This window comes from Gopherus evgoodei, chromosome 1 (assembly GCF_007399415.2).
Source record: "Gopherus evgoodei ecotype Sinaloan lineage chromosome 1, rGopEvg1_v1.p, whole genome shotgun sequence".
NCBI lineage: Eukaryota > Metazoa > Chordata > Testudines > Testudinidae > Gopherus > Gopherus evgoodei.
In genome coordinates this window covers 244780042-244800236 of record NC_044322.1, presented here as the reverse complement: position 1 = coordinate 244800236, position 20195 = coordinate 244780042, and the positions used below count along the sequence as shown (strand labels likewise).

Sequence of the window (20195 nt, the reverse complement as noted above, 5' to 3'; positions counted from 1 at the left end):
TGACCAGAGGACCAATCAGAAGACAAGATACTTTCAAATCTCGGGGGATGAAAGTCTTTGTTTTGTGTTGTTTGTTTGTCTGTTGTTCTCTCTGGGTTCTGAGACTAACCAGACATACCTACAGGCTCTCTAATTTTCTGTTCAAATAGTAAGTATAAGTAGAAGGCAGTTTAGTCTTTTTGATTGTTTCCTTTATTTGCAAATGTGTATTTTGCTGGAAGGATTTTAATTTGTATTTGTGCTGTGGAGAAGGCTTCTCTCTAGTGTCTATAAGCTGAAAGACCCTGTAACCTTTACCATCTTAATTACAGAGACAACTTTTACTACTTTCTTTCTTTTATTAAAAGTTTTTCTTTTTAAGACCTGATTAATTTTTTCCCGTTGTTGAGGCTCAAGGGAATTGAGTCTGTACTCACCAGGGAATTGGTGGGAGACGGAGAGAGAAGGGAGGGGGGAAGGTGGAATCCCTCTGTTTTAGATTCACGGAGCTTGAATCTGTATTACCTCTTGGGGAGGGGGAAAGAGGAGGGGGCATGGTGCACTCCTCTCTGTTTTTAGATTCAAGGAGTTTGAATCACAGTAATCTTCCAGGGTAACCCAGGGAGGGAAAGCCTGGGAGAGGCAACGGTGGGGGAAAGGGTTTACTTTCCTTGTGTAAGATCCAGGGGGTCTGGGTCTTGGGGTCCTCTGGGAAGGTTTTGGGGGGACCAGAGTGTACCAGGCACAGCAAGTCCTGGTTGGTGGCAGCACTACAAGATCTAAGCCGGTAATTGAGCTTAGAGGAATTCATGCTAGTACCCCATCTTTTGGACGCTAAGGTTCAGAGTGGGGAATTATACCATGACAGTTGATAAGGGTTTATGGATGAAGGAAACCTTTGCTCCTATGTTTCCTTGATGTATTTGTCCTATAGATATAGTTTTGTCTAGTGTTTCCCCATTCATTAAGGAAACAGTCTCAGATTTTTATAGAAAAAATCCTATAGAATTTAATAAGATAAAACCAAAAGATAATTTAAAACTTATTCTAAAAACCTACAGAATTTAACAGATACATTTTTCAAACTTTCTTGTAGAATTCTGTAGGACAGATACAATTCTCTTAAATTCTATACAACTGTGTAAAACAGACACAAAACACCTATCAAAAGGTAACTTTCCCAGAAAAAAGGGGCTAAAGCACTGCAAATCAGAATGAAGTTCCCAGGTCGTCCCACAGACTGCCTATATGACATTGGACAAATATCTTTGTCCCCCTGTCCTGAAAACACTATGCATGTGCTTATATTTATGGTGTGAGGTACCGTAGTTCCATTAACTTCAATGAAAATACTATGCGCGCAAAGTTAACCAAATAGATAGTTGTTTACATGATGGTTGCATAATCTGCCTGTGCCTGAATATGCCGTCTATAAAATGGAATAATACTTACTGTCTCTCTTGCTTTTATCTGTCTTTTCCTTTTCAGGGCATACACTCTTTCTTACTACATTTATCTACAGGCCTAATGCAATCAGGCCCAGATCTTGGTTAGGGCCTTCAGGTGCTATTGTATTGTAAATAATAGTAGTAATGATGAATGCTGAATTTTAAAAAACTTCCCAGCATATGTGCTTATTTTTATACCTCATTCAGTTACCTGAACAAACATTGGCTAGTCAGTTAGCTTGCTTTCACTTTTCTTTCTAGTCAGCTTCACTTTCTAGTTCTCATGCCCATGCACGCCATTCCAGTGTTTGAGTTGGAAACGTTGCACAAGTATGTTTGTTTAAGTCAGAGTTGGACTGAATGCACAAAAGTTCAGGTTCACATAAAAACTTCAAAATTTCAGGGAGGGGAGGTCAAATCGAAGGTTTTGCAACATAGGCTAATAGATCAACGCTGGCCCAGCAATAGCACGAATGCAAAATTACCTTCTAAAATCAGCTTATCTGGCATTTTGCTTAGTGGATTACAAATGTGTTATTTCATGTCTGTTTTTCTAAATTTCTGAACTTTAGGTTTGAGATGTGTAAAGTGGTTTGGAACAAATCTAGGCGAGTTCATACAGAGGTTATTCATATTATCAGAAAACTATATGCAAAATGTAGCATTGATAGTGTGTGTTTAATACATTTTTCCCTGTTATCTAGCAGTATATATAAAATGGCAGAAATCCAGAAATCATCAATAATTGTCTGTCTTACATCAATCTTCATTGTTTCATTTTGCCACATATGTAGTTTGTCAGAAATAAATTTCATGTTTCATTTTTTAAGGAGGCAATCCATGCTAGGTTAAGTAATTGAATAATGTTTTTAAAATCATACTGTTTCTATTTAATGTTTTTGTTATAATTTCAGGACTCTGAAAAGTATAGCATAGTTCTTCAGAGCTGTGTAGTGTAATTGTTTTATAAAAGGATTTGTTGTGTTTTATAGCCAAGACATCAATAGTGTTCTCAGAATGCATTTTAATAGATCAAATTCAAACTATTTGTGTAAGGATTTATTTTAGCTATAGAAGATATTTGAAGTCAACCTATGACATGTAAACTATTTGTATTCAGTGTGCATTGTTACCTCACTGAACCTAATTTATTATGGCAAAATTTCTCCTACATTTCTTTCCTCACTGTATCCTTGTTGAATTGATACTTGGCTATACCTAGTTTTAGATTTTTTTATTTATATATTTAATTATAAGAATTGCACAATTTAGGCCTTACACTTTCAAAAAAAATTTTTTTGCAATTGTAATGTATAGTGATTGCCATTTTCAAAGTCTGCCACTGTTCTCAGTTGCTATACAGAGGTATCTCTGGGGGGATCACAAGTACTCCACTTGTAAGGCCTTGTCTACATGAACATTTACTGTGCAGCCAGCTAGGATGTGACTCTACAGCACTCCAGTATGCCACGCACTATCTGTGTGGAACCTGTTGCCGCACACTAAAAGTTCCATTGATATACTGTGGTTTGAAAAAGCAGTATATCAGTGTGCGCTAGGGAACTTTTAGTGTGCATCAGCAGGGTCCACACAGATATTCTATAGTGCTCCAGCATGTTGCACACTGATTTACACCCTAACTTGCTGTGCAACAAGTATATGTGTAGAGATGCCTTTAAGTATTGTGAAATACTCTGATACATATGTCATATAGAACAGATTGTTGACATTTGAATGGAGACAGTTGCTTTGATCTTGTCAGATAACATAAGGTAAGCAGGGTAGAGGCCTAGTTAGAACTTCAATGGGAGATACTGTGCATGATATATTTCCATAACATGTACTGTGTGTGTGTGTATATATACACGTACACATAATGTTGTAAAATTCCAGCAATTACAGAACCATGTTTTCAGCTGAAATCTTCATTACTACAAATAAAGGAATGCATACCTGTGTGATGCTTCTCAGGGCACCATGGGCTGAGAGTCACCTTGTTGCCAACTATCCCCAGCATAAGGGAGTCTTGCCTGGGCTAGCTGAGTGTTAGCTTACTAACAAAACCACCCTGTCAGCTACTCAAGTGCTCTCCTCTGGACCCTGCAGTTTGACAGTAGATGTACCCCAACCCCTGACTCCCTTCAAAGTAACCCCCTGTGGTATCTAGCCCCTGGTCACTAGATACTACAGAAATCCTGGATTCTCTGTTCCCAAATGAACAGTGAACCATGTTTTATCCCATTTAACTTAAATCCCTGCTCCTGTATCATGCACAGCCATTGAATTTTAATTATTGTAAAACAACAGGAAATTTATTTGAGAAAGAATAGTGATTCAAATAGAAATAAGTGTGAGTGATAGAAATAAATGGTTTTGTACAAAACAAAATAATCATTCACAAACTATGACCTACGTTTATTAATAGTTACCTAGTAGATTCTCACCCCAAAATTCAGTCTTCTTTAACAGTTGCTGGCCCCCATCTTTCATGAAGCACCTCGCTCATCAAGGTGCTTCCTCACTGAATGGATCCAGAGTGTCTTTCTCTGTCCAGAGATATATTGAATCAATCTTTTGTGTTTATTCCTACTCTGGTGATCCCCTCGCTCTCATATCGTATGTTTTCACTTCCAATTGGTTTTGGTGATTATAGTTTCTTTGATGGTTTTCCATTGACTTTTCTGGGTTGGCACAAAGGCAGACAATGGAGCACTATACATTACATAGCCCTCGTCCAGACTAACCCGCGGCATCGGCAGGTTAAAATCGATTGCTCGGGGATCGATATATCGCGTCTAGTCTGGACGCGATGTATCGATCCCCGAGTGCGCTTACATCGATTCCGGAACTCCATCAACCCGAACGGAGTTCCGGAATCGACATGGAGACCCGCGGACATCGATGCAGCGCCGTCCAGACGGGTGAGTACCTCGATTTTAGAAATTCGACTTCAGCTACGTTATTCCCGTAGCTGAAGTTGCGTATCTAAAATCGATTTTAATATCTAGTCTGGACGTGGCCATAGTTGGCTAGCTGGAAAGGGGAGGTGACAACTCCCTCGTTCCTGAATAGGCCCTCACCAAGACATATGATTCCTTGGTGATTTGCTTTCACTCCAAGACCATAAGGGCATAAGTTTCAGTAGAGTTACGTTATTCCTTAAGTATTACCCATAGATACACTTCACAATGAGTGAGTATTGATAAGTTAAAAGCTTTCAGTAGAGACCTCAGACACTACCATTGATTGATAAATTCCATGAAAATAGTGTGTTATATGCTGTGAGTTTGTCTAGGGAAGTACAAAGTAACCTCTGTACTGGGCTCCTGTAGATGATCTGTGCCAAACTTTGACAAGACTGGCTGTGACGCAGAAGCCTCTACAGTAGTCCTCTGCAAAGGCTACCTTGTACTTCCCTAGATGGGTTCTGTAAATTACGTTGCCTGCTAATGCGCTAAAGGCAACCTGGGATTGCCAAGTCACGGGGAAGGCCCGGCCATGGTCTGTATGTCAGCTGTATGCCACTAGAGAACTCTTTTTGCTCAGTTGCTGGTCTCGGGGACAGCAGTGCTGGCTTAACGGCCACTCTGCAAAATGTCAGCATCACAATATAGAATATGGGCTTATACTTTTGTCCTGCTGAAGTCAAACCTATTTCCTTCATTGAAGTATTAATGTATTTCCTGATCTCTTGCTCCGATAAGCAGGTCACCGATTTCAGACTACAGGTTTAATAGAATTTCAAATTCTAAATAGTGCTTTTTGCTGAAAATATGAGACCTTCTTTTATTTCCTCTTCTGTAACATTTTGCCTTTATATCTTTGAATTTTTTTCCTTTTGGCCCGTTTTGCTGGGCTGAGATAAAGATAAACAAATTATTCCTCTCACCCCAACCCGTCTTAGAATTTAAAGTTGATGCTTTATTTAGCCGCTGCCAGATTTGTTCATGGTGCAAACCCAGCTCAGCAGATGTGGGCTTGCTGTTCAAGTTTTGCCTTTAATCTTGGAGGAAACAAGCCCCTTGATGGTTGAGATGAGGTATAGTATGTAATGAATGAAACCTTATCATGGGAACACTAGGAAACCCTTCCATAACCTGCGGAGGGAACAGTGCCAGGAGTTGTCGTCTCTGGGCACCTGTATGGATTTGGGATGTTGCAGTTGGTCACTCAGAGTCGGGTTACCACTCAGCCATTGGGTTCTCTTTAGCAGGTGTAGTGCAGAGTGGGTGTTGAAAGTGTCTGGTAAATGAAGTGCATTTTGTTATAAGGAAGGAAAGATCAGAACTCTCTGTACCAACCCATTGGGCTCAAGACCCTTCTCTGGAGATTCCTTCCTTTCCTCTCCCTACCCTGCTGGATTTTAGTCACAGAGGTATGTGTGTGGAGAGCAGGATCATTGTGGATGAGGTAAGTAATGAGTCCTGGGGGATTCTGGTCATTGTAACATGACTGTATGTGGGCTGGAAGGTGTTGGTGTGAGATCCCTGTATTAGCTGTGGATAAGGGGACCATAAAAGAAAGAATAAATTGATCCATTAAATTGACATCAGCCTTTTGTTTCTCATTGGCATTGGATAGCATTTCTGTAGGCAAAGTAAGTCACCTTCCATGTTTAGTAAGACATATAGTAGGAAGTGCAGAAGCATGGGTGATCTGGTGACCCAAGTATAGCACGAGGTGTTAGGAGACTGGAGTTTTACTCTTGGCTGGCCACGGAATCACTATGTGACCTTGGCCAAATCATTCTCTCTTTTTGTGCCTGTTTGCCAGTGTGTAAAATTCAGACAGTTCCTCAGAAGTGTGTATTTCAGTATTGTTTGCAAAGGATTTTGTGAGCCTGAAGAAGTTCAAAGCATTACCGAGGATCACTATTGTTTTATGTATTAAGAGTTTCATAAATGCTGTAGTGACTGGCAGTTCTTTTCCTGCTTATGTTATGACCTGTCTCCCATTATAAGAGCATACTTTGTTCTTCAGCCTGTCAGTGTGCCAACCCAGAAAAATATTACGCTCTGTCACGGGGCAATTCTATCACTTGGGGGCATTATCCCACTTAGAAAAAGGTGAATATCTATCAGAGTAAAATAGATGTTTCTTTATCTGAGTTACGCATCCTTCGCATCTGATAGGTTGACAAAATGGATCTTCCAGGAATAGCTGTGGGGGCATTTGTTCCAGTACCCTGGATATATACATTGCATTTGTGCCCAGGAGGATGCTCCAAAGCAGTAATAGGCTAGCAGTCACTTTCAAGAGTGCCTTTAATTGATGATCCCATGTGGAGCAACAGTGATTTATAGTGCTTCCACTAAACTTTTGACCTAGAAATGCCACTGCTTTGTCAATAAGTTAGAAGTAATGGAAGACACACTTTCTGCCTTAGTTGCTATCTGTTCTGCAACTTAATTTAAGCCTCCAGTTTTTATTCATATAGCTTATTCCATTACACATTACAGTTCCTTAATCTTTTCTTTAAGGCTGCACCATTAGTTGTCACTTGCACATTATAAATAATTTCTCTGCATATGTTGCCATTTCTTAAAGTGCTACTTTTCTTTTTATTTAATAATCTTTCTTTTTTAATTATGTTCCCATTATTATTTCATCTAGTCTGGTGTCCTGTGTATAATTTCACTCTGGCATTCCTTTATGGAGCTCATTAACTTGCATCTCAACTAGAGCATATCACTTAGAATGACATCCAATCTTAATTTCAGTATTCAAGTTTCAATATTGTTGCCCAGCGCACTCTTACTTGACAGAGAGTTTTTGTCGTCATCTGCTTTCTGACTGCTCTTAAAAACGTGTATCTGTGTTGTGACCCTTTAAAAAATCTAAATAAACTATATGCAATCATGCAACCAATTTGCAAACTTGTTTAAAGAGAGAGACATCAACCTAATGGTTGATCTGGTCAGAATGTTCAGAATTAATCACATTGTTTTATGTAGTTAATTTCTTTTAATCTTTTCCTAGCTATCAACAACAAATTGAATAAAAGATGCTGGTAAATGTCCCTGAAAAGATGTTGGGTTTGATGCCACGTGCTTTAGTTTGACATGGGAGACACAGCCATATCCTTACATGTACTACTTTGTTTTTCCCTTTCAGTCTTCAGGTACCAGTATTACAGTTGATATCGCTGTTATGGGAGAAGCTCATGGGCTCATTACCGACCTTCTGGCAGATCCTTCGTTGCCACCTAATGTGTGTACTTCCCTGAGAGCAGTGAGCAACCTGCTAAACACACAGTTAACCTTCCAGGCTATTCATAAGCCAAGGGTTAACCCTTTGATGTCCTTCAGCGAGAACTACACCTGCTCTGACTCAGAGGAATGTCCGGAAAAAGGAGAAAAGCTGGCTATTCCCAAGGTATGTGCTAGTCTACATGTTGGCTGTCACAGTGAATTTATTCCAGCTACTAAAACTTGACTCCCCCCTTTTGGTATAGAATTGCATGGTTGGGTGCATCAATGGAGATTTTTTCCTTATCTCCTGAAGCATTAATCCTTGACTTCTATAAGAAGCAAAATTAAATGGACTAATGTTTTTGGTGGTAAGACAGTTCCTATTCCTTCAGTGCTCACACAGTTCAAACCTGATCCTTCATGCAACTTTAGAAATGGGCATTCAACACATACTTGGTATTCCTGTTTCTTAGTAGGTGTTTGAAGGCGTTGGAGTAAGGGGGACTGGAAAGAGCACAGCTCTCTCTATACTATCAGAAGTAGAGGGGAGCTCCTCCTAATCTCTTGACTTGGGGGAACTCATCTCTGCTTCTTCCTTTCACTTTAGTGGTGATAACTCCCCCTCCCCTTTCAACTTTTACCAGTGAGTGTTGGTAGCAAGTGATGTCATTATGCGTCATTAAGCAGGAGGGAATGAAACGGTGAGATCAGTGCACTCTTCAGTTCTAAAGATCAGAGTTCAAATCTTAATTAGAGTTACAGGCGAAATGAGTTTGATGATCTTTTCTTAGTCCCTTAGCACCTGATGCAAAACCCAGGGAAGTCGGTGGGTATCTTTTTTCATTGACCTCAATGTGTTTTGGGTCATGCCTCAAATGACCATTGTCAACTTGAAAAAACCACCATACAATTCCATATAGTGGACAACATTTTCTCAATAAAGGTCCATTGCTCAGTCCTCAATAAGGACTGAGTTGCACTGGCAGAGCTATGTATTTAGAAACAAGGCATTAACACATCTAAACTGCTTTTTATTTTCATACACTAGCTTGAGCAGAGCTAGCATGTGCTTGTGTACCCAAACTGGGAGGCTCGCTCCCAAATGCAGTGTAGACACACCCATAGAGAAATAACCAATGCTATTAATTCCTGGTTTCTATATACACAAGTTAGCAAAATTCAATAGATAGAGAGAAACCTCTTATCAGGTTGGAGGTAATTTAAATTGCCAGGTCATCCACTCTGACATCTAAAAATTTAGTAATATCGCTATTAGCAGCAAGACTTATATTTTACTTTGGAAACTAAGTAAAACAATTCTGTGTTGATTTGTTCTTATCCTGTACAAATAATTTCTCTGCCTACAGTTATGGAGGCAACTGATCATCAACTTTTATATTTTATAGGACTTGTAATATGCCTCTTTCACATTTATAGAACTTACATTTCCTTTAATTGAAGAAAAATTAGTCCCACTGAGCACTTTTGCTATTTATACTCTATATAATGTAATAGCTCCTATTGAAAACTCAATATTCGTTGGCCCAGATGACTGCAGTAATGGTGATATTTCCATATACATAGAGTAGTAGATATTAAGATATCACTATGAATTGGCAAGTGCTGAATTTCTTGGGAGGCTCTCTGTAACAAGATACATTAGATACAAACTAACATATTTAGATACTTTTGAAAAAACAACATATACAGCAAACCCATCATGTATTATAGGCAGGGCTGAAGGACTGCTTATTCTTAAGGTTGCCTGACACTTCCCATTATGAGACCCTGATTTCAGTTTCTTATAACTGCAAAACTTTAACCGTTTGGGCTGAAATTTACCATGCACAATGTCTGCCTCAGACTGAATCTGTTGAGCCAATGGCACAATAAGCCAGTGACATTCACTGTAGATCCTTATAAATATGTAGATAATTAATTTTTTTAGTACTTCTCGAACTGAAAATTCTTCATGATAATTAAAAAGCAACAAAGAATATAAAAATTCAACATCTGCAACATAATGATGTGACCACTTGTATATCTGCAATAAAACTGATCCCACAAATAACAGTAACCCCCTAATCAACTCCACTCATTCCCTCAATCTGCCTCCTCGCCAGACATCTGGGAAAAGCCCCATCAACAAGGATCAGGTAGATCGATATAAGGAGCATGCAAGACAATCCGATAAGTCAGGAAAACTCTGCTGCAAGAAATCCACTAGAACTTCTCCCAACACCTTTGCCTTGCCATGAGAGATTTTTGCTAGTAATTTTTCTTCCTTTTTGCAAAAGCATTGTGGAAGATTTAGTGTTCCATCACGTAAATGTTTGATTTTCATGGATTGTCTTCAATTTGGCAGGATAGAGCAGAGAAACCTGCTGTTCTTTTGTTGTTGTTGTTGTTGTTGTTGTTGTTGTTGTTGTTGTTTTGTTTTTGGTTTTTTGGGCAGAGAGAGGGGTTGTTTTGTTTGTTTTGCTTCCTTTCCTGCTTCCTATCTCTGATGTCAAAGAATGTGTGGCTGCTATTTCCAGCTCTTTAAGCATCTTTTCTAGTGTGACTTTGGCCAAGTCACTTAGGGCTTGTTTTTCAAAGGTGCTGAGTTCCTTAATGTTGACTCCAATGGGACCTCTGAGTACTGACCACTTCTGACAGTCAGTCCCTTGACCTTTCTTTGCCTCGATTTCTCCATCTATAAAATAGGGCTCATGGCACTTACCCACCTCACAGGGTATGTCAGGCTCAGTTACTGAATTGACATTTGAGATCCCTGATGAAAGGTGGTATATATAATTGCAAAGTATTATTTGTTCTAGCGTCTACGGAAGAGTCTGCCTCCAGGTCTACTCAGGCGAGTGTCGTCAACTTGGACCACAACAACATCTGCCACAGGTTTACCTACCTTGGAGCCTGCACCAGTGAGAAGAGACCGCAGTGGCAGCATCAAACCTCATGAATCTTCTTCATCCAGGTAAGAAAACTATCCTGTTTGTATCTTTAGGAGAACTTTGGTTTTCTGTGGGCATGTAGGTGTGTAATAATGTCTTCTCTTGGGAAACTATAGGTCAGAAATTTGAAAGAGTTCCCATTCTAGGTTTGGGATTTGGGGGGGGGGTTGTTGTTTTTTGTTTTTTAGAGAATTATAACCTTTGTAGTAGGCCATATTACTACAAACACAAATTCGGCAAGGTTTAGAAGCCAAAAGGTTCAATGAATTGCAAAACCAGAACTTAAAAAGATTATGTGTAAATAAAAAAAAAAAAAAAGAAAAAAGAATTATCTATTAAAAGTCTTTGCTAAATTCTTCTTCTATATCTTTATACTCTTTCCTCTGCATTTTCTGAGCAGATAGTTCTGATGATTGATTATAAGTATTTTTAAATGAAATGTACAATTTCAGACATCTGACAATAAGAGCAAGAAATTTCATGGTGTGTTTTAGTGGTTCCATTAATATTATTATTTCAAGAACACCACAAGTGTTCAAGGGGCTCTACAGACATAAAAGAAGATAAGGTCTCAACCTTGAGCTTTCAAGCTAAACCATTCAAATGTAATGCAAACAATAAAAAGTGTAAGCAGACACCACCACAGAGGAGCATAATCTTGGAAGGCAAGGCCAAAGAAGTGGGTTTGAAAGAGGAAAAGGAGAGTGTTGAAAGAGAGTGTTCCAAGCATTAAAAAGGTACAATATAAGAACTATGACACAAAGGGAGGAATTAGGAAGGAGAACATTGATTGCCTAGGAGAACATTGATTGCCTAGTGCATGAAGCAGGCATGATAGAATTTGAAACCAGAGATATAGGTGGGGGCAAAGATGTGTAGAACCATTCCTTAAAGAACATTTTCTAGCACTGTATCCAGGCTAGCTTTCAATGTTCCCAGGGAGTGCTGCTCAACAGGTGCACCATACAATTTTATGTGGGGATTCACAAATTCTTATTACAGAGTTTATAGTTCTGGTATAGAAACAAAATAAAGAGCTAAATTTTCTGTTCATATATGTGTTAAGGCTTCCAAGCTTCCTTGTGCCATCAAAATACAACCTTTCCAAATTCCCTCAGTCCCTTTTGTCTCATCTTATTAAAGGGCTTGTCCTATAAAGATCTTCCTTTCCATTTGCTGCTACAGGAACAGGATCCAAGCAAGTATTTTAGGGGATGGAAATGGTGAGGCCCATGTTATTTGAAGATGCCTAAAGTTTCAGGCCTTCTCAAGGAGGCTGCCACTAGGAGAGACCTGAAGCATTCCAGCTGCAAATAGGATAAAAAGGCCTGGTCTACACTGCGGGGGGGCGGAGAGAGGATCAACCTAAGATATGCAACTTCAGCTACGCTATTCTCATAGCTGAAGTCAACGTATTTTAGGTCGACTTACCTCGTGTCCTTACGGCGTGGGGTCGACTGCCACCGCTCCCCCATCGACTGTGCTTCCACCTCTCGCCGCAGTGAAGTACAGGAGTCGACGGCAGAGTGATCGGGGATCAATTTATCACATCTACACTAAACGCGATAAATCAATCCCTGATAGATTGATCACTACCCGCCCATCTAGTGTAGTGGCCCTGGCTGTAGTAAAAGCTGTAGAGGGGAAGAAAAAAAATTATTATATTTTATAGCCCTGGAACCAGCCACAGAGGCATCCTTGAAAATATCTGGGAGCTGCAGTATATCTTAGAAACCAAGTGATCCAGTAAAGTGAAATGTAAACAAGATAGCACCATGTGGAAATCTTTTTCAGCCACTGTTTTTCTGTGATTCATACAGCTTTCTTGATTTATATTGTTGATTCCAGACTCTCACATAGTATGTAAGCTTCCTAAGAAGGGAATCTGTAGTGAGGGGGAGGGGAGCGATTAAATATCGCTGGTGGTGTTTTTCTAGTTATATAACTCTTTATACTGAGCCAACTAAATGGGCTATCAATTCTTCCTAAGTTTAATGTCACCAATTGCATAATGATAGCTCTGTCAAGCCTCCCAGCCTATTGTTTACAGTTTGTCCATTACAGGAGCAAAAGCAATTCATACTCCAGGAGAGGAAAGTGAGGCCTGTATGTCTAGCATAACTTAGCCAAACAAATATAGATTGGGGCATTTTGCATCAATAAAATATTCAAGAAAAAGGTACTGACCAGGAAAAAAAAATCTATTTAATGGCTTATTATTTCCCTCCCACTTCATCTGTGTTTAGCAAAGTGAGGCTGGAGGAGGAGGGAAAGAAATATGCACCATTCTGTTATCCTCAAAGCCACAAAAGAGGCAATAGAGCCATTCCATGGCAGCTCCACAGGTCACAGGGTCTGCAGCTTTTGTGCCCCACAACCCCTATGAGCAGGGGGTAGCCTATGTATTTCCGTAGTTGTGGGCTCACCAGCTTTGCCCAGACTGCTGCATAGGTTCCAGAATCCTGTGCACACCCTTCCCTCTATGCAACAGAAGTGGTGAGGGCAAGATCCTTGCATAGCTTCAAAGGAAAGTAACTTCATGAAAGTAACATCTTAGGGTTCCATATTCACTTCCTCAGAGTCACTTCCTTAACAAGTTAGAAGATTTTCCTAGCTTCCAGCATTTCATTCTCATCCTAGGATCCAGAAACCAGCTGGGTTCATTCTGCCTTTTGCGTCATGACAGAGAACTGTTCTGCCATCTGAAGTTAGCTAAGCCATGAAACAGAACGGAACCTAGCTTGTTGTTCCATAGTAGTAAGATTTCTGTGATGCTAAGAAGTAAAACAAAAAAAATTGCCATAAGATATAAAAAATTCCTCTTACTATAAAATCCCTTTAGTATAGGACACAGTTTGCTTTGAGGGACCCTCTGTTGCCTTATATTCTATGTCAGAAGGACAGGGGCCTGTTCACCATCTTGTGTTAGAATCCTGAAGCACAGCAGAGTTGGATCTTGACAAGACATTTGAAGGATTAGAGGGCAAAGGCCTGATGGATCCATGCCCTCATTGTAGAAGAACACACTGAGACATCTGCATAAGCAGGTGGCATGTGGCGGTTCCTTTATTAAGTTACAGTGGTAAATGCAGCTTTCCACCTTACAGAATCACCTGGCATCAGGACACGAGATACAGAAGTGTCAAGACTGCCTTTCTCATTTTCCCTTTTGTTTTTTTTCTTTTTTGTGGTGCTTTTCAATGATTTTCTCTTAGATCAGTGAGCAGATATCAACAAGTAGCTTTCCAAGGGTCTCTTAGTAGGGATTTTTTTTTCAAAAGCTGTATGTGATGTATCTGAAAGGTGCTGGATTGAAAGCCTTAGAAACTAGAGGTCTCTATTTATCCACAAAGCAGACACACCACAGGCAGCAGTACTGCAAGCTTCCCCACAGTGTGATTCAATCCTGCTGTGGAAGCTGCATCACTACAGGTTACATTAAGTGGCACCCTTGTTGGCAATCTGAGGAGAAAAATCCAATGGGCCTGATTTTCATGGACGCCAAGGCCCTTTTATACTGTTTCAGGTATGTAAAGATACCTTAACAAAGTGTAAATTTAATTGAAGCCCACTTTTAAACTGTTTCCACACCATCAGCACAGCATAAAGGAATTTTAGTATAAATTAAATGAAAAGGCCTGGACTCTGAAGTCACTCCTAGCGGCAGTCTCACCAGCACTAAAGCATAGTTAGGTAAATTGGAAAACCAGCTTGGAAGACTCTTACTGTACCAGTGTTGTAACTGTGTTTGGCTTAAATCGAAGACTTAAATGTCTGGAGTTGTCAGTCCAGCACCTTTCACAATACTGAATTCACTAAAAATAATAATTGAAACAGTTGATAACGCAGCTCTCCATAGTAGAGTTTTTTGTTCTTACGTGTGGAGTGCTGTGACGATTAGCTTCTCTCAGAACTCTGTCACCAAGACTTTTGCAGGCAGCAATGCTTGTGTAATAATAGTGTGTGTTTGTACTCTTGATCTTACAGCACTGACCCTTGGAACAGCTCAATTCTGATGGCCATCACAAAAAATAGGTCCTTCTCAGCCTCCTATGCGATGTCTGCTACAAATCATCTGAATTCCAAAAGGCAAAGCCGACAAGGTGAACAGCTATTTCTGGTTTGATGTTTATTATTTAGCCAAGCTTGCTTTCTCTAAAGCTGCAGTGTACTCTGGGAACTCTGGTGATTGACACACATGCAGCATCTTTTGCTTTCCATCTACTCTTTCTCGTCACCCACGTTCCCATAAATTAGACTTCAGTTATTTCCATCGATTAAAAACACAGTGATCTAAAATACACTACAGCTTATAGTAGTGTTGCTGTAGTGTTTTGACCTTTCCATTATAAAAGTTGTTGGTTTCTGTTCTATTACTTCAGTGATCTATGGGCTAAATTCTTCCTTCAGTTACCTCTAGGCAATCTCATTGATTCCAGTAGGACTGAAGACCAATTGTATCTCGTAATATACTCATTAAACTGACTATCTGTATATTTTCCATTGTCTTCTTCCAGTTTGCCTGGTTATAATAAAGCATAGAATTTGTCTTTGTGGGAGATAGGCATAGGCAGCTAATTGTTCTTATCATACAATTAAATCCAAATGACAAGACCATTTTAACCTATATGCCTTTCCGTCTGTCATGGAAAAAGTCTAAAAGGGCTTTATTGATGGTCAGATCAAATCGAATGCACATCTGCCAATTTGTGAAGCACAGTTCTTAGACAGGGTTTCAAAAAAAGTTACCAGTAACCAATGAATAAAAGGATCCAACTAGTTTCAAAAGGTTCTTTTTTTTAAAAAAAAGAATAAACCTAGAAATTCTTTTTCTGACATTGTAGTGACAGGTGATGTTACATAACATCTTCACTCAGTACTGGGAGACTTCCAGATAATGTTTTAGCCAGAAAAAAAAATAGGGAAGATAACTGATGATAACATTTACAATAGAACAGTTTTTTTGAACTCATCAATGCTCTATAGATGGCTATCTTACCTGACTTGTATTGGAGTCCAGGAGAATGTTTCTCCATGCTCTCAAGCACCAAATAAAGATTGTTACCATGGCTTTTCTTGCTAAACCAGCACCTTTGAGCTGAAATTTTCAAAAGCAGCCATTGATTTTGGTGCTCATGTTGAAACAACTTGGGGCTGTTTTTCAGAAGTGCTGAAAATCCACTGATCAAAGTGAACTATGTGGGACCTGTCTTCCTGGCCTAATGTTGGGCCCCAAGGAATCCAAAATTAGAGACCATTTTGAAAATATATGTGCATGTTTATTAGATCACCGTCTGCCATGTTTGCTAGAAGAAATTGTTTTTCAACTTCAAGCCTGGAGCAAACTTCGATAACTCCCCTGAGATGGGTGACATCTCGGCCTATTGAAGTCAATAGGAGCTTTACCATCAATAGAGTCAGGATTTCACCCATATGATTGAAGGAAGTTTATAATGGAAATGCTGGCATGATCATGACCCTGCTGGCATGATCCTGACCCTACTGTCTAGAAAAATCTGCCTCAAATATAAAATCCACACACAATTTAAAGCTGTAGGAGATTTGTGCCGCTTTATCTTTCTTATTTCTCTTCCATCTATCCCCTGCTTATAAAAATTCATAAGCAAAATTTATAAACAAACATTTTCCCATTCTGAAAGAGGGAAAATATTTTCATTTTAGAATGATTCTCTTCATTGCTTTTTTTGTAACTCTTTCACTGCTGTTTTTTTCACTGCACCTGTTATGCTGCTTTTGTCCTATTAACCTTCCACTGATATCTCTAGAACAGTGTTTCCCAAACTTGGGACGTCGCTTGTGTAGGGAAAGCCCCTGGCAGACTGGGCTGGTTTGTTTACCTGCCATGTCCACAGGTCCGGCCGATTGCAGCTCCCAGTGGCCATGGTTTGCTGTTCCAGGCCAATGGGAGCGGCTGGAAGTGGCGCGGGCCGAGGGACTTACTGACTGCCACTTCCAGCCGCCCCCATTGGCCTGCAGCAGTGAACCGCAGCTAGTGGGAGCTGCAATCAGCCAGACCTGCGGACGTGGCAGGTAAACAAACCTGCCCGGCCCGCCAGGGGCTTTCCCTGCACAAGAGGCATCCCAAGTTTGGGAAACACTACTCTAGAATGTTATGGCATCCTTGGTACAAGACTATGTTACAGCAGCATAGCAGATCCATTCTGGGTAGAAGTAAAATATCTAAAAAATTTGGCAGCCACCCAGCTGGCAGGTTAATTACATATCTGAATGCAATGCAGTGATATTGCTTACATACAACGCAGGATTTCTAACTGAATTTGTTTAATGCAGAGCTATTTGCTTCACTTCTTTGGGAGGAGCAGCAAGCAAGGGATATGGCCCTTTGGATAAAATGCAAAGCCAAGATCCTTCACCCCTAAGAGCATGAAAGATCCTGGCACTTTTTGCAAGAGTTAGGGGTGTTTAGCTCTGCTGCTGTGGCCAAACTGCAGTTTAGCTAATTAGAGACTACATACTGCTTGCTGAAAATTTCCTTTGCAGCATTGGATGCAGACTTCTGCTTTACTTCCTGACCTAAGCTGTTATATAGCCGCTTTGCGTTACTATGTCATTCCTCAGAGGCAAAGAGATTTCTGTGTAGACCGCATGTATCCAATATGTTAAGAACCTGAGTGCCTTTTGGGCAGAGAAGTGCTCAGATACTGCAGTGATGAGTTAGAAGTGGAAGTAGATAGGTATCACAATAACAGAATAGCAGTTATAAACAAAAGTATAACACTAAGATGAGAACCTAAGAGATTAAAATAACAGAGATGTAATTTTGAGCTCCCTAGAGAAGAAATGTGCTTCTACCCTGGTACAGAGAAAAATAGTGGTATCTCAAGTATTATTGTGTGATAACTGACAGCAAATTTTGACTTTTGAATGGTCATCATTAAAAAAGATTCAGTATTTTTACTCCTTTAAAGTGATAGAGGACATCAAAAAGACATATTGAGGATATGTGGATTTCTAGAAAGATGCAAACATCAAAAGCCTTTACTATTATGGTTAATGCTTCATAATCTTAAATCAGAATTATTTCCTAATTCAGAGATGACTGTTTTACCAAAAATATGTTTATGTAGTTTGGCACAACACAAACATTCAAACAAGTAAAAATAACATTTTCTGTAGACCTGAAAATAAACATGATAAAAAACTGGGTGGTTGAGCATGACAAATATGGCTTAGTAGATCTGAAAGCACAACATTCCCTGTAACCTCAGGTACAATTTCCAGCCAGGTTGACTCAGCCCTTCACCTTTCTAAAATACACACGTTTATGTCCTTGCAGTTTATTGTTCATGAGTCTTTTGTATGAGACTTTAAGGTCTTTTCTGCTATGGGTGCATCATGAAGAGTAAGGGTTTACCCCAATGGTCTTGGCTCAGAATATCTCCATGCCCCCTTGTAATGGGGGAGTGAGTGTAGTATTGCAGTGCTTTTCTTGCTTCTGGCTCCCCCTGCTGGCTGACCATGGTGGGTCTTGCATGCCTTGGCCCTCCAGCCAAATCGCAAAGTCCAAATGAACCCATTCCAGGGTTTACACCACTCTGCCTATGACAAGTAGGGAAACCTGGGCTCACCCACTATGCTGTGTTCCAGACCAGGGATCATATAAATAGCATCTACACACTGCTCGATTCCAGTTTGTTGCTGCTTCTTCCATGGGTCTTCCCTATTGGGCCTCTTTTAACTTCACCCTTATCTCAGGGTTAACATTCTTAGGTCCTCTCTCTCCCTGCAAATCCAGCTTAAGCAAATCAGCCAGGAACTGACCTGATAAGGCCCCGCATCTCCTTTTATCTGAGTCTGCTGGGCTCTGATTGGCTGCTTCCTTAAAGTTTCTCTAGATAGGCCTAGAGGACCCATCTTCACTGCTTCTTTCCAGTTACTTTGCTGCTTCTTGGGGTAGGGTGTAGGGGGACCACAGGGCCAACTGTTGGGAGTCACACAGGCCACATAAACCCTGTCACATCACATCTGTGCACTGGTTTGGGTGCTGCACTTCATCCCAGAGGTGCTTGCCTCTGCGCTACAACTGAGGCAACTATATCTCTGTGCTTGAGCATGTGTCTTCTCTAGTTTCTAAAAATGTTGGAATCCTTTAAGATGAAAGGATAATATGTTATCCTTATTTTAAAATATTACTGTTTGGCTTATCACTTACCTACTCATACTTAGAACTCTGGGTTCATTACAAAGGCAGGTAAGCATTTTTGTCTCTACTTTATAGATGGGGAAATTGAAACTCAAAGATATTAAGTGGTTTGCCCAGAATTAGACAATATGTGCAGAACCTGGAATAAAATCCAAGTTTCCTGACTCCCAGTCTGTTGCCATATACTCTGGACCATGCTGCCTCCCCTTATTTTCCTACTGTGTTCTTTCATTTGTGTATACTGCTTGTATGCCCTTACGAAAGGGGAATATACCCTAAACATGTAAAGCTAGTAGTTGGCATAGCTCTATTGAAGTCAATGAAGTTTTTTTGATTTATGCTAACAGAGTCCTGACCCTGTGTGGAGACTTTTTTTGTATTGCTCTGTGTATTTTGGAAGTAATTCTCTCTGCATACAGTGAATTGATATATCTGTATATTGACTTTTTTTTTAATTGAAAAAACTGTTTTCTCTTGCTAGGTATCCCACCTCTCACATCCCCATGCCATTCACCTATTCAGGGAACCCCAGCCACCAGTCCTACTGGCAAAACCTCTTCTGTGCAATTTCCAGACCCTACTGACACTGACACCAAGCAGACCTTGAAACCACACAAGGTTTTAACTTCTACTCAGAGCGCACCAGACCTTTCGGAGCAGATTATGGGCCCTCCTGTTATCTGTAGCAGGTAAGATGTTAATTTGATACACATCTGCTTGTTTTTCCCTTTTTCTTGCCCATACTCTTGATTTACTTCAGCACAGTATATTGATATAATTTTTCCCACGTTGAAGCAGTTCACTGTACGCCAGTAATGGTTTAGTTCAATGCTACACAGTATTTTTAAAGTTCAAAACAATTTACTGCAATTAAAAGCTTTTACTTATGTTGAGTATGTAGTCTGATTTATAGACAATTGATCTGTGATTTTCTTTTATCTAAATTTTCATGTTAATGAAATGTGTTTTTCATGCCATCCTCTAGTCACAATAACACACGCTTCGGGGTCATGTTCCAGGTTTTCAATATACAAACCTTATTTAAGAGATAACAGTCAGCCACCTAGGATTTTGAAAAGTACAGACCAAAGTTCCACAGTGGGTCAATTTTTCTGATGCTGGCAAAAGCTTAAATGTTTCGGATAAACTATTGTACTTAAAATTCAAATGGACTGTCCATCCTCCTCTCCCCTGTCCCAGGTACATTTTATAGTTGTGCCCAATGTATTGCTGCCACACTAGCTCTTTGCCTTTAGCATTTTCAAAATGCACAGTTTCTACTACATTACACAGTACCTGTAACTAGCACAATACTAGATATAATTAAACTAAAGTCTGCATTGCTGTGGGCTTGGCCTCAAGATGGACTGAATGGATTATCCTTCCAGAGGTGGAGACAAATACACAGAATAGTAATGGTAGTTAATAGTTTAAAGACGCA

General features: G+C 39.9%; 1 protein-coding gene across 1 annotated transcript in view; it reads left to right on the top strand.

The window, feature by feature from the left end:
• The window catches only part of PDE3A (phosphodiesterase 3A), a 366695-nt gene that overhangs the window by 302901 nt on the left and 43599 nt on the right, over nt 1–20195 (top strand). The window contains 4 exon segments of the mRNA XM_030541750.1: nt 7542–7802; nt 10438–10592; nt 14557–14672; nt 19236–19443. Coding sequence (XP_030397610.1) covers nt 7542–7802; nt 10438–10592; nt 14557–14672; nt 19236–19443 — 740 coding nt within the window.